The 14,420-nt window shown below is 45.9% G+C and overlaps 1 protein-coding gene across 1 annotated transcript in view; it reads left to right on the forward strand.

Moving 5' to 3' along the window:
* The window catches only part of inpp5a (inositol polyphosphate-5-phosphatase A), a 359,903-nt gene that overhangs the window by 199,302 nt on the left and 146,181 nt on the right, over positions 1-14,420 (forward strand). The window contains 3 exon segments of the mRNA XM_084321922.1: positions 9,335-9,367; positions 9,371-9,395; positions 11,112-11,215. Of these exon segments, the coding sequence (XP_084178048.1) occupies positions 9,335-9,367; positions 9,371-9,395; positions 11,112-11,215 (162 nt within the window).

Here is a 14,420-nt window from a genome sequence, read left to right on the forward strand (position 1 = left end):
TAATTTCAATACCTGTAATAGTACAGTAGTCCACACACACACACACATGTGCATTCAGTTAAGTTGGAATATGACTGTAATACAAACAGTTCAGTTTGTCAGGTACATGCAACACAGATTACAGTGTTTACATCTGTCTGCTTGAGAAAATACCATGTTCTGCAATAAAAATTATTGAAGTGAGATGAACAGACTGAACTTTATTTTATTAGATAAAACATGTTGACAAAGTTTTACTTTGCAGTTGAAAAAAGGTAATATATCGCAATATTAATATCGCAATACTCAGCATATCGCAATACTATCGTATCGTGACTCAAGTATTGTGATAGTATCGTATCGTGAGGCCTCTGGTGATTCCCACCCCTAGTCATCACACACATAATAAACCTCTGAATAAAACAGGGACACATCCCCAAGGACATCAAAATTGCGAGAGTGACCCCCCTGCACAAAAAAGGCAGCAAATTAGACCCAGGCAACTACCGTCCTGTTTCTTTTCTTACCTCCATCTCGAAAGTCATGGAAGAAATTGTCTATGAACAGGTCGAAAAGTACTTTGCAGAAAAGAAATCTAATCTACGAATTCCAATCTGGCTTCAGAACATCCCACTCCACTGACACATGCCTTCTTTATTTGAACGACCACATCAAACAAGAGGTGGACGCGGGCAAATACTGCGGCATGGTCATGCTGGACCTACAAAAGGCCTTCGACACTGTCAATCACCCCATTCTGATTGACAAGCTTAAAGCAATTGGTTTTGATAGTTTATCAGTGAGCTGGATGCAATCCTACCTGGAGGGGAGATAACAGAACAGTGAACAGTAGAGGTAAACAGTACCCTACCCCCCCCCCCCCCCCCCCCCCCCCCTCCCAGTGAGCTGTGGTGTTCCACAAGGAAGCATACTAGGACCGTTACTGTTCCTAATTTATGCAAATGACATGTCGTCAGCTTGTGACTGCAACTTGTTCCTGTTCGCGGACGACTCAGCCCTGCTGGTCTCTGACAAGAACAAGTTACAGGTTGAAAAAACCCTCAGCTCAGAACTCGGCAGAATCTGCACCTGGCTCACTGATAACAAACTATCATTACACCAAACGGAGTCCATTCTCTTCGGATCAAATAACAAACTCAGCTAACCCAACGGCTTCTCTGTTACAGTGGGTGACAATATTGTCACAAGGAAAGATGAAATTACATACCTGGGTTCCATCCTAGAGGCAAATCTTTCCTGTGACAAAATGGCATCCAATGTAATCAAAAAAGTCAACCAAAGAACAAGATTCTTGTACCGGATCTCCTCTCTGGTAAACAAGAATGCCCTGAAGACTCTAGCAGGAGCACTCATTCAAGGGCACTACAACTATGCTTGCACCTCGTGGTACCAAAGCACCTCAAAGGCACTAAAAACAAGATTACAAACATCACAAAACAAACTGGTCAGACTACTGCTTGACCTTACTCCTAAAACCCACTTCACCCCTGCCCACTTTGACAACCTAGGATGGCTTAGAGTAGACGACAGAGTACAGCAACTTGCAATGGGCCTGGTCTACAAGATACACTTACACCACGAAGGTACCCATGTACATGTCAAAATACTTCCCAAAGGTCAGTGAATACCACGACCACAACACCAGAGGGAGTTCCACAAATCATGTTCAATCCAGATTCGGCACAAACAAGGGACTAAACACATTTCGCAATTATGCCACATCAATGTGAAACGCCCTACCCACAGCTGTAAAGGAATGTGAATCCCTACCCACCTTCAAAACCGCTCTCAAAGAGCACCTACGGGAGGCTGCAATTCGAAACTGGCCCACGTAAATGTCTGAATCGCCCACCCACCCACCCACCCCCTCCTAATGTACAGTTTCCTCCCCCTCGTATGTATATATTTACTGTTAGGATCTCTGTTTAACAGTACTGTATATTTGCATATCTTGTATGTCACAAATGTAACAGTACTGTATATCTGTATGTCATGTATGTCATAAATGTCATGATTAGTTTAGATTAGATGATTAGCATCCCCTTAACAATTGTGTGTATTGAGCTGTACTGTACTGTACCCATTCTGCAATCTGTTAATTAAAGTTTTCAATCAATCAATCAATCAATGTTATTCTTATCTCTGGCAAGTATACATTTCAGTGTACATTTAAATGAATAGACTTAATCTTAATTAAGATAAACAAATATCCTAGATAAAATCAAATCTAAGGTCTCATACTTTCTTCCTCCCCTGTCCATTCTACCTAGGTGTCCCTGTCCCATTTCCAGGGGTGTAAAAAGTACCCAGAAATTATACTTAAGTGAAAGTATGGGTACCGTCTCAAAATCGTAAAAAGTCAGAGTATCTGGCTAAAAACACACTTGAGTAAAAGTAAAAAAGTTTCTACTTTTAAATGTACTAAAAAGTAAAAGTACAATTAATTTTATTCTGGGGCAATGTAATGTTCCATTTCGTCCTCTTCATCACTCGTACTATCGTTTGTGGCCATCTTCTGTAGCTTGTCACTCTGACTGTCTATTCTTCTCATAGCAGGTGTTTAATCAAAGATCCGTGCTTTCTAGTCTTGCACAAGGACCAATCAGCATGGGTATGGGCGGGTTAATTTTCCATTGATGGGGATTTGATTGGCTGTTTTTAAATAAAGTGCAGCCGCAGGATTAATAACGTTAACGTTAGTTCGGCCAGAGAAACAAATATACTAATTAAAATAGTTGGACCTGCGAGATTTGTACTTTGTAGGTCTGCATTTTAAATATGAGGAGTAAAAATAGTTTTTTTTCTCTGAAATGTAATTGAGTAAAAGTATACAAACCTAATAATACTCGAGTAAAGTACAAATCCCCCAAAACAGTACCTAAGTATTTTAATGAAGTACAATTACTCAAGTACTTTACACCCCTGCCCATTTCTTTCCCCTCCACCCTGGTCTCCCTTTCCCATCTGTATCCCCTCCAACTAGGTCTCCCTGTCCCATCTCTGTTCCATCTCTATCCCCTCCACCCAGGTCTTCCTGCCCCGTCTCCCTGTCCCATCTCTGTCCCCTCTACCTAGGTCTCCCTGTCCCATCTCTGTTCCATCTCTATCTCCTCCACCCAGGTCTCCCTTTCCCATCTCTGTCCCCTCTACCTAGGTCTCCCTGTCCCATCTCTGTTCCATCTCTATCCCCTCCACCCAGGTCTTCCTGCCCCGTCTCCCTGTCCCATCTCTGTCCCCTCTACCTAGGTCTCCCTGTCCCATCTCTGTTCCATCTCTATCCCCTCCACCCAGGTCTCCCTGTCCTATCTCTGTCCCCTCCACCTAGGTCTCCCTGTCCCATCTCTGTCCCCTCCACCTAGGTCTCCCTGTCCCATCTCTGTCCCCTCCACCTAGGTCTCCCTGTCCCATCTATGTCCCCTCTACCTAGGTCTCCCTGTCCCATCTCTGTCCCCTCCACCTAGGTCTCCCTGTCCCATCTATGTCCCCTCTACCTAGGTCTCCCTGTCCCATCTATGTCCCCTCCACCTAGGTCTCCCTGTCCCATCTCTGTCCCATCTCTGTCATCTCCACCTAGGTCTCCCTGCCCGTCTCCCTGTCCCATCTCTGTTCCATCTATATCCCCTCCACCCAGGTCTCCCTGTCCCATCTCTGTCCCCTCCATCCAGGTCTTCCTGCCCCGTCTCCATGTCCCATCTCTGTCCCCTCCATCCAGGTCTTCCTGCCCCGTCTCCATGTCCCATCTCTGTCCCCTCTACCCAGGTCTCCCTACCCGTCTCCCTGTCCCATCTCTGTCCGCTCCACCTAGGTCTCCCTGTCCCATCTTTGTCCCCTCCACCCAGGTCTCCCTTTCCCATCTCTGTCCCCTCCACTCAGGTCTCCCTGTCCCACCTCCCATAGACAAGGGGCTCCTTCAGCCCCATGACAGATGGCTCCAAGCACACCGGGCCGCTTTCAAATCACAGGAAGTGACAGAATAAGTTTTAATGAGAGTTTTGTCTGTGTATCCAGTCAGGCCCTTCCACCAGCCGATGAATAATAGACACTGTGGCTCAATACTCTGAATACTCAATCAATGGCACTGGGAGAGGGCCTTGGCAAACACATATGGCAGCCAGGGGGTGGGGGTGGCCTCGGAAGGGGGGATGGTGTTGGTGGTGGAGGGAGGGGGCAGGCACTAAAGCTTTCTCGATCTGTATCTCTGGGCTGAAAAAGCAAGCCGTCTCTATTGACGCCGCTCACTGGTCTCTTTGCCAGGGTGTTTGTGACAAACAAGCTGTTTGTGCAGTGTGGGACATTTGTGCAGAGGCTCCTCTGAAGGCGCACTGTTAGCCCCGGTTCTTGAATATCAACTAGTCCCTCGGTGGGGCCTGTAACAGGCAGATGTTAGCTAGCAGGCCACATAGAAATGTACAACGTGACGTGTGACGTTTTGTGTTCATTACCGCTGGCCTTTTTTGGTCGCCGTGTTACTGTCCATTGATTGGTAAATCTTTCATAGTGTGATTTACAGTATGTTTAGATGTTGGTGAGGTGTAAACACCCCTCAGCATGGTGACTAACGACCGTATTATGTACATATTAGTCAGAGCCTGTGTCCGTGGCTCCCTCTGTAAGCCTCTGTCACACAGCGTGGGCTTCTGATGCATGGAAACACCACGCGTTCATGACAGCATATCTGATTGACCTTTCAGATAAGACTCCATCTGTCTGTGTGTGTGTCTGATTGTATGTTTGTCACATGTGTGCTTGTTGTGTGCTCATTTGTGCCTGTGTTTGCTCGCATTGGATTTGACAGATGAGGGGACTCTAGGGATTTCTGTGCAAGGAGGAGTGCTAGAAACGGGAGAAAGCAGCTCATTTTGTCAGGGCTGTCCAGGTGGCAACATGGCTAAACGCTTCTAACCGTAGATGGCAGTGATCACAGTCTGTTAGGCACCGTCCCTGTTCACCGTCCCGGTTCACCGTCCTGGTTCACCGTCCTTGTTCACTGTCCCTGTTCACCGCCCCGGTTCACCGTCCCGGGTTCACCGTCCCTGTTCACCGTCCCTGTTCACCGTCCCTGTTCACCGTCCCTGTTCACCGTCCCTGTTCACCGTCCCTGTTCACTGTCCCTGTTCACCGTCCCTGTTCACCGTCCTGGTTCACCGTCCTTGTTCACTGTCCCTGTTCACCGTCCCTGTTCACCGTCCCTGTTCACCGTCCTGGTTCACCGTCCTTGTTCACTGTCCCTGTTCACCGTCCCTGTTCACCGTCCCTGTTCACCGTCCCTGTTCAACGTCCCGGTTCACCGTCCCTGTTCACCGTCCCTGTTCACCGTCCCTGTTCACCGTCCCTGTTCACCGTCCCGGTTCACCGTCCCTGTTCACCGTCCCGGTTCACCGTCCCTGTTCACCGTCCCTGTTCACCGTCCCTGTTCACCGTCCCGGTTCACCGTCCCTGTTCACCGTCCCTGTTCACCGTCCCGGTTCACCGTCCCTGTTCACCGTCCCGGTTCACCTGTGTTTCTGTAAGCGCTCTTTGGACACTCCGTCTTGTGCTCATCACTCTGCTCTACAATCTCCTAAGCGTTGCACTCTGCTAGTAGCCTGGGGACCGTGGAGCGCTGCCCTCCGAGGTGCACACTGACACCGCGGTGACACTGGAGCGTGTGTGTGTCAACCCTCTGGGGGGGATCGGCCGCTCTCCCTCAACACAGATTGGAGGTTAGACCTTGCAGAAAAATTATTACTTTTATGTTTGCTTTATGGCTCATTTTTCACATTAAATGCGGAAAATCTATCCAGAGGTCACTGAATCCCTGCTTCCTCCCATCGGCTGGGACTCATTCCCGCGGCCCCCGGTATCGATAAAGCATTCTGCGGAGCGGAGACTGCGGGCCAGTATGTACTGGAGCTCTCCAGTCTCTACCTTCTTACCGGCCAGTCTGTCGGGACTTGTTCAGCCTTTCTCTGCTGGGGTTTTGCACATGTCAACCGCACACATACATGCGCAGACTTACATACATACACACACACACACACACACACAGACAGACAGACACACTCACACACATGGCACACACATATGCTCATATACATGTGCATGCACTTTCTCTCTCTCGTCTTTCTTTCTCTCACACACTCATGCATGCTCTCTCTCTCTCTCTCTCTCTCTCTCTCTCTCTCTCTCTCTCTCTCTCTCTCTCTCTCTCGCTCTCTCTCTTTTCCTTCCACCTTCCCTCTCTCTCTCTCTCTCTCTCTCTCTCTCTCTCTCTCTCTCTCTCTCCCTCTCCCTCTCTCTCACACACACACCCCTCCTTTGTGTCAGTGTGTCCTTATCTCCGAGCAGTGTGTCTAGATACAACTCGTGATAAGAGATAGCATTGCCAGAATGGGTCATAAAACCCCGGCTTTTATAGCGCGGTTATTGTCTTTCTGTCTACAATTATGGTGATTACTCATTTCCCCCCCTTACCTCTGAAGGCCCTTGCCGGTGCACTTAATAGACTGCATTTTACTAATGGAAAATTAAGTAGCGGCCGTGGCAGCAGGGTTTATAAATATGTAAAATATGCTTTTAATTATTTCAAGTGAATCTGGCAGCTAATCAATAAAGGGGGACGTGACAAACATACCGCTTGACACGGGCCATTGTAAAGCCACTGGTAAAAGATAAGCATGGTCTGTCAGCACAGTCCAGCCCTAATGAATAGTTTGAGCCTGTCATGTAGGCAGACAAATGGATTAATTGCACCCTGCTAATATAATAGGTTCTTCATGAAGAGTGCAGGAGGGAGGAGGGAGAGGAGGAGAGGAGAGGAGAGAGTGGAATCATATCAGCTACTGCGTTTTTGAACCCTGACGTCAAATAAATATTTATTGGGGTTTAGGGTTAAGTAGATTTTTTGTGATTACACAGATAGCCACTTAGGCACGATTGTTTATCATTTATTTGAAAGTTGATTAATGGCAATTTGTTTAAAGTCATATTAATTCCATTTTTGGCTGTCTCATTCGCTGGGGCCAGTGGAGTAATCGATGCACACTGAGGGAGAAACAGCTTCCGTTTGTAAATGGCTGTGAGGGCTACTGCTACATGGCTAGAACTACTGTATGGAGGCAACATTGAACCTATTTCAACTCCATTTCAGCGTCGCAAGTCTTTTTTAATCATGTCGGATGTTTTTTTTGTAAATTAAGTTTCATCGAAATTATAGTTATGCAAATTGATTTGGAAAACAGACCAAATTGCATGTTTTATTTTTCACCCCCCATTTCTCCAATACATGCCTACCGCAAAATAAACAAAGCAACACCACCAGTTTAACAAATAGCACCGTTTTTAATTTATTTATTTTCCTCACACCCCCTTCCCTTATTCTTATTTAATTTGTTAAAATGTGCTTACATTTGAAGACACGTGTGAACACACGCTACTTTCTCCCAAAGCCAGAAACCAGAGAAGTAAAAATCGAACTTGTGTGATGTCATCAAATATAAAGTCTGGAGCTGCTCCATTGACAATGAATGAGAGACTGATTTGGTTGGACCCACACCGAACATTTGTTTTATTTTTTCTATTCCAATGAGCTTAGTAGGGATCTCAGTTCTGAAACAGAAAATGTACCTATGAACTCAGAACATTCCCCTGGCTGCTCTGTGTCATCTATAACATCTCTCCCAATGCATTGTCTATGGAGCAGCTTCAGATGACATCACAAGTTTGAGTTTTGAGTTGCTCATTTTCACTCGTATTTCTGTATCGTCTTAATAACACGTATGAATTCTGAAACCGGACGCAGTTCCCCTTTAAGGTGGAACGTACAATAAAGGGAGAACAAATGAGCGAGCTCTAACCCTTCCTGGAAGCCGTCCACCGGCACTGGGAAAACTGTGACCTTGAGTCCTCCCTTCCCTATGACAACCACCCCCCCCCCCCCCCCCCCCACACACACCCCCGTCATTCCCTTCACTGTCCTCCGTTGGGGAGTGAAGGAGGTTGAGAGACGGAATGAAGGAAGGGAGCTGGTGGGTTTGGGTGACCACCAGCCCCCGCCTGTTCTCATCAATTAAATGTGCGACAGTGTTTTTTAGTTTTTTCCCCCCTCTCCCTCTCCGTCGGATGAACTTGTGTTTCAAGGAGATGGGCAGGACCTCATGTTTGTGCTTTTGACAAATAAGCAAATGTTTAATCTCAAGATGCGCCGGCGCTCATAAATAATGCAGAGGGTCGGCCAAAAGCCCCAAACTCTCCCCCGACTGCCAGAGAGGGCGTCTGCACTCCCAGCCTCAAACAGCAGCAACCCTGCAGAAATAAGTCCCTCTCTTTTCTTCCGTCTCCTCCGCCTCCTCCCCTTTGATCGGATCATAGACCTCTCTGTCCTCATCTGCTCTTCATCACTGCCCAACGGCCATTCTTCTTGTACGATACCTGGGCTTCTGATGACAGGACGGCAGACACAGAGAGTCTCTCTTCTCTCTATTTCTCTCTTCTCTCTATTTCTCTCTCTCTCTCTATCTCTCTATCTCTCTCTCTCTCTCTCTCTCTCTCTCTCTCTCTCTCTCCCCCCCCTCGCCTATGGTGTAATACAGTTCCTCTGTTCTCAATGTCTACCTTTTCAACTTTATTCATCTCTCTCTCTCTCTCTCTCTCTCTCTCTCTCTCTCTCTCTCTGTTCCTATTCTCTATTCTCTTAGTGTAAGCGTCTTGCACAGTGTCAGTGGCAGACTGATCCTGGACCAAAGGGTCTCTGCTATAAGACACAGGGGATTGAGCTCCATGTAAAGCGGGGCAGCAGAAAGCAGGGTAGCGGACTGTGAACCGCATCAAATCCCCCCTTCTGTCTCTATGATTCCCACAGAGCTTGATTGGCTCGTCCGCCTACTGGGAAAGTTTTACAGATTGTTCCCTGGGAAAAATTACGATTTTTTTAAGCCTATTGAAGTTGATCTTTTGGTTTATCCAAAAGTCCATCTGAATGTGTCTTTTGAAAATCCCAAATTGTTTATTCTTCACAGTTGGAGTGGGAGACTCGGAACTGAGAATGGGTGGGGGTGTGTGTGTACTGCGCCGGGAGACTCTGTAGTGTTGAGTGTACCATACCGATCGCGTATTGTACTTGCTGTAGCACACTACATGCTGCCTACTGCTGTGTAGAGCTAGGTGATTTCCCTGGCGTGAAGGAAAGGAGCAGGGAGGTGTTGGATGGGAATGGCAAAAAAAGACTGTAGTTATGTTTCACCGCCACATAAAGTCTGGTATATCAATGAAGCATTGTCCCTTCATCAGGACAACCCTCTGCATAATCAGTGCATGTCAGTAATGTCTCTTTTTCTTTTCTCTTCTCATCCTCCAGGCACTAGGAAGTTGCTACTTTGTTCATGAATCCTAAAACATCCACCAGTTTGATTTCAAAGGTAAGACCCCACCACCAGCACCACCACCACCCTCTTGAAATTGAATCCTCACACGGCGACACAGCGACCCCTGACCCCCCCCCACGCATATTACATGCAATCATTTGCAGGCAATTCCCACTTCCCATCAAAACCAGTAAGACGGTGGAGATTGGCTCCGGGGATAATGTAAGGAGAGCGGGAACTAAAATGGTAATGCTTATTAATATTAGGATTTAATTCATAAGATTTGGGGCCAGCGTTAATGGCGTGTGGCGGTTATTGGACAGTTACGGCGGGTCTCTCATCAGGCCGCGGTGTCAGAGGGCCCGGGGGTCCGGCGGCCGGGCTAATTAAAGCGGGGATATGGATGTGGAGGCGCCGGGCTTTCCCATTACGCCCGAGTCAGCATTAGCCACCAGTCACCCCAGTGAAGGGCAGGGCGAGGGGGAGGCGAGGGGGGGGCGAGGGGGGAGAGCACCGTTTCCCCCCCTGTATACACACATGCACGCACACACACACACACACGCACACGCACACGCACACGCACACGCACACGCACAAACTGGACACTGGATTGCTGTTTGCCCTCCCTTCCTCATCATGCAGAGGATATGGTAAATTCCTAATAACAAGTTAGGCACTATGTTGAGGACAGAATTTGAAAACCTATAAAATCTGCAGAACTCACTTGAGGTTTTTCCTCGTCAGAAAAATACGTTATTCAGATTCAGACATATATCATTTCAAATGGCAGGCAAATAGAAATAATAGCTTTTATTTTTCTGTTTTTCTATAGAGACCTTATTTACTAATCAGTGATCTAAATGTGAACAAATTGATAACTCCACCACTAAAAATAAGTAATAGTGTAATGGAGATATGTTTTTCATTCTCTAGTTGATTTACTGAGCTTTTGATACTATGACTAATACTATACAATATGCATTTTTATTTGTACTGCATTTTGCAGCTGTAAAAGGTTTGTTGACATGTTTGTAGTAAAGAGTAAAAATCCATATTCCGATTCACAATGGGTTACGAAAGTTCCACGTAGCTTACTTACTACTGTCCCTCTACAGATACAACTGATTACGAATGTGTGTGAATATGCCCCACATTGATATGGTCCGAAAAATTGCGGACTGGGGCTTACAGATCACATTACAGGGGGGTGGGCCAGAGCTGGATTCTCTCAAAACTTGCCATCATCCTTAACTCTCAGGCCTCAAAGGATGTTTTCAGCTCTGCAATTGACTGGAATAGCTTGAACTAAAAGGATTTCCTATCAGATCAAAGGCGGGCATACTTCACACTGTGTGATCTTCTGTCCTTATTGGGGTGGATAATCTGTCGCCCGGCTGGGTGTAGGAATTACCAGTCCTGACCAGCAGGTGGGGCAGTTGTCTGAGGCAGGCCTGGGGTCTGAGGCTCAGTGTGCTCTACTGGTATTAGGAGAGTCTGATTCACACAAGGGTTTTTGCAAAAGATTAACCTTCCGTGTTTATAAATATAATACACCATATCTCCTCTCTCTCTCTCTCTCTCTCTCTCTCTCTCTCTCTCTCTCTCTCTCTCTCTCTCTCTCTCTCTCTCTCTCTCTCTCTCTCTCTCTCTCTCTCTCTCTCTCTCTCTCTCTCTCTCTCTCTCTCTCTCTCTCTTTCATCCCCTCTCTCTCTTTCATCCATTCTCTCTTCTCTTCAAATTCTCACCCTGTCTCTTTCGTTATCTCCCTAGCCAAGAAATTCAAGAAGGTGGTTGGGAAGGAGACCTACTCAGACACACTAGAGAGCGCACCCATGCTGGAGAAGGAGAAGTTCCCTCAAGATTACTTCCCAGAGGTGGGTATTAGGACACTTGACTGACTGGGTGTCTGACAGACTGGGCAACTGACTGACTGACTGACTGACTGACTGACTGACTGACTGACACACTGGGAATCTGGCTGACTGGCTGACTGACTGACTGACTGGTTGGGCATCTGGCTGGCTGGATGGATGGCTGGCTGGCTGGATGACTGAATGGTTGGGCATCTGGCTGGCTGGCTGACTGGCGGGCTCGTTGGGCATCTGTCTGGCTGGTTGGATGGCTGGCTGGATGACTGACTGACTGACTGAATGGTTGGGCATCTGGCTGGCTGGATGGATGGATGGCTGGCTGGCTGGCTGGCTGGCTGGCTGGCTGGCTGGCTGGATGACTGACTGACTGACTGACTGACTGAATGGTTCGGCATCTGGCTGGCTGGCTGGCTGGCTGACTGGCAGACTGGTTGGGCATCTGTCTGGCTGGTTGGATGGCTGGCTGGCTGGCTAACTGGCTAACCAGATATAGCGATGAAAGGCTGGACAGGTTCATTAAACAAATAAACACAAGGCCCTTGTAACTTGTAAACCTTGGAAAAAGAAAGTGGGAGAATTAATGTAATAACGTGGGGCTTTGATATTGCCACACAAATCATTTGATTGAATCAATTTATTATTGCATGCTGGACAAGAAGTTCAGAATATATCTGAGAATGGATTACTGTTCCTCAACAAAAGTCAAAAGTACATCATAAAAACATTTTAATCCGTGGACCTCTTTCATTAATGGAAACCTTTTTGCATAGATTTTTCATACGAAACCCAAAGTTATTTCGGCTTCTACATGATTTGTTTTTCTTTTCTGTAGAAGGGGGTCCAATCTTTCAGTACCCAAGAAATCAGACTGCCGCTGCTCTGCCAAGTTGAACAGTCACAGATTCAGTTTTGTCATACAGTGAAAGAAGTCTTGGTTTGGCTTCTGTGTTGCATGTTTCCTTCTGTTCTGTACCGTGAACCCCTCTACCGGGCTTGCATCATACACTGTAATTACTTTCTCCTGTAACAAAGTAATGTAACTGATTACTGTTCCAATTGACAAATTGAGACAGGCAACAGTTGTGATTGGAGGAACAAGAAAAGAGGGAGGTTTTGACATAAGTCCATTTAGGTCACATTACAGCTACCAGTCTAACCAACACCTTCTTTCTTACATTAGATGTGCTATCATTGCCTCTTCTTTTGTTGTGGATTCCAATATATATTGATATGATTATTCAAGGTATGTCCCGACCATCACTGTTTGAGCTTCCAAGCTTCAGTAGTAATTATCAACGAATAATAATAGAATCTTCAGAAGTAATTATCAGTGAATAATTGAAGCTTCAGTAGTAATTATCAGCAAGTGATCAAAGCTTCAGTAGTAATTATCAGCAAGTGATCAAAGCTTCAGTAGTCATTCTCAGCGAATAATCAAAGCTTCAGTAGTCATTATCGGCGAATAATCAAAGCTTAATTTATTCCTGTGTGCAGAGTTTCAGTGTGTCGGGTAAAAGAATAGGAAACCGTTTATTAAGCATCCAAATCTTGATATTTTCTAATTATTTCATGCTCTTGCCTAATTCCTGGTTGCTGTCATGAGACTGACGTTTCATGCACACACTGGCTGAGAGGAGATACTGTATGTTACCATTTCTCCTGCTATTCTTATGAATTCAAATATATATATTTTTTATATTTATGCCTCTGTCACGGCACAGGTGTGGCTGAAGGCTTTATGTTGTCAGGGTTGTCCGTCCGTTTCCCTTATCTCAGGAACGCCTTGATGGAATTTCTAAAAAATTTGCCACAAATGTCCACTTGGACTCAAGGTTGAACTGATTTAGATTTTGGTGATCAAAGGTCGGGGTCACTGTGACCTCGGAAAACACGCTTTTGGCCATAACTCAAGAATTCAGACACAGTTTCACACAAATGTCTAATAGGATAAAATGATGAAGTGATGACATTTTATATCCAAATGGTCAAAGGTCAACTTCACTGACATCATAATGTTCTGCAAAAACACTTTTCTGTCCATTATTCAATGCCATAACTCATAACACATTTATTGGCCAAGCATGTGAACACATACAAGGAATTTGACTCCCTTTTTTGTTTATCTAAATTAACTAATAGACCAACAACAGAACAAGAACAGCTAAAAAGGTGTGCATTTCCACCAGACGGCAGCCACACATTTCTTCTCTAGTAGCCTACATGTTAAGTGTAGGGGCAGGGCAAACAGAGACCAATGAATGCAGTTCGCCCTGCATTATTCATATTACACTGTTACACACTATTACATGGTAAGTCAAGTATTGAATGTTCTGCCTGATGGTGGCACTAGAGGAAAGGTCATGGGGTCACCAATATCAATAGGATTCTTCCTGTTGGGGTCATGATCAACAACTTCCGCCCCATCGCCAACCTCCCCTTTCTGTCAAAAATTTGAGAACGAGCTGTTGCCACTCAGTTAAAATCCCACCTTGAATCCAATAACCTCTACGAACTCTTCCAATCTGGCTTTTGCACCAAACACAGCACAGAAACCTCTCTATTAACACTTTCAATGCCGGAGCTCGGTGCATGATTTTTAGTGCTTCCGTGCCACCACCCACTTCAATGATAGAGCTCTCATATTTGCAAACGCATAAACTATGTCTTAAATTATGGCTACCGTACTTTTCGGACTATAAGCCGTGGCTTTTTCCCCCATTTTTCGACCCTGCGGCTTATATAACGGTGCGGCTTATATGTGGACAAAACCCGAAAATCGAAATATTGCTTTTTTTACTGCATTGAAATGTTATTTATCTGTTCCTTATTTGCTAAACTTAATACAACTTGTAAATGAGTTAATGTTATTTGTCCGACAGTATTGTGTCCCAATGGGAGTCATTCTCTGTAGGGGTGGGAACTTAAAGCTCAATATAAGAACGGCCATGCACCACCACTCACAGAATCGAGAAAGAGCAATCAATCGGTCAATCCTTTCCGTGTCCGGGCCGGGTGAGGTTTCCCGTGTTGAGTCAAATTAAGCCGCAGGCTCCACTCCTTACATATGGTAATTAAACATTAAAACACATGCGGCTTATAGTCCAGTGCGGCTTATATATGTACACATCATTCAATTTAGCTGCTGCGGCTTATAGTCAGGTGCGGCTTATAGTGCGAAAAGTACGGTATGTGTCTAATCTGGCCGTCG

The sequence above is a fragment of the Notolepis coatsorum genome (assembly GCF_963971535.1).
Source record: "Notolepis coatsorum genome assembly, chromosome: 9".
In the NCBI taxonomy this organism is placed as follows: domain Eukaryota; kingdom Metazoa; phylum Chordata; class Actinopteri; order Aulopiformes; family Paralepididae; genus Notolepis; species Notolepis coatsorum.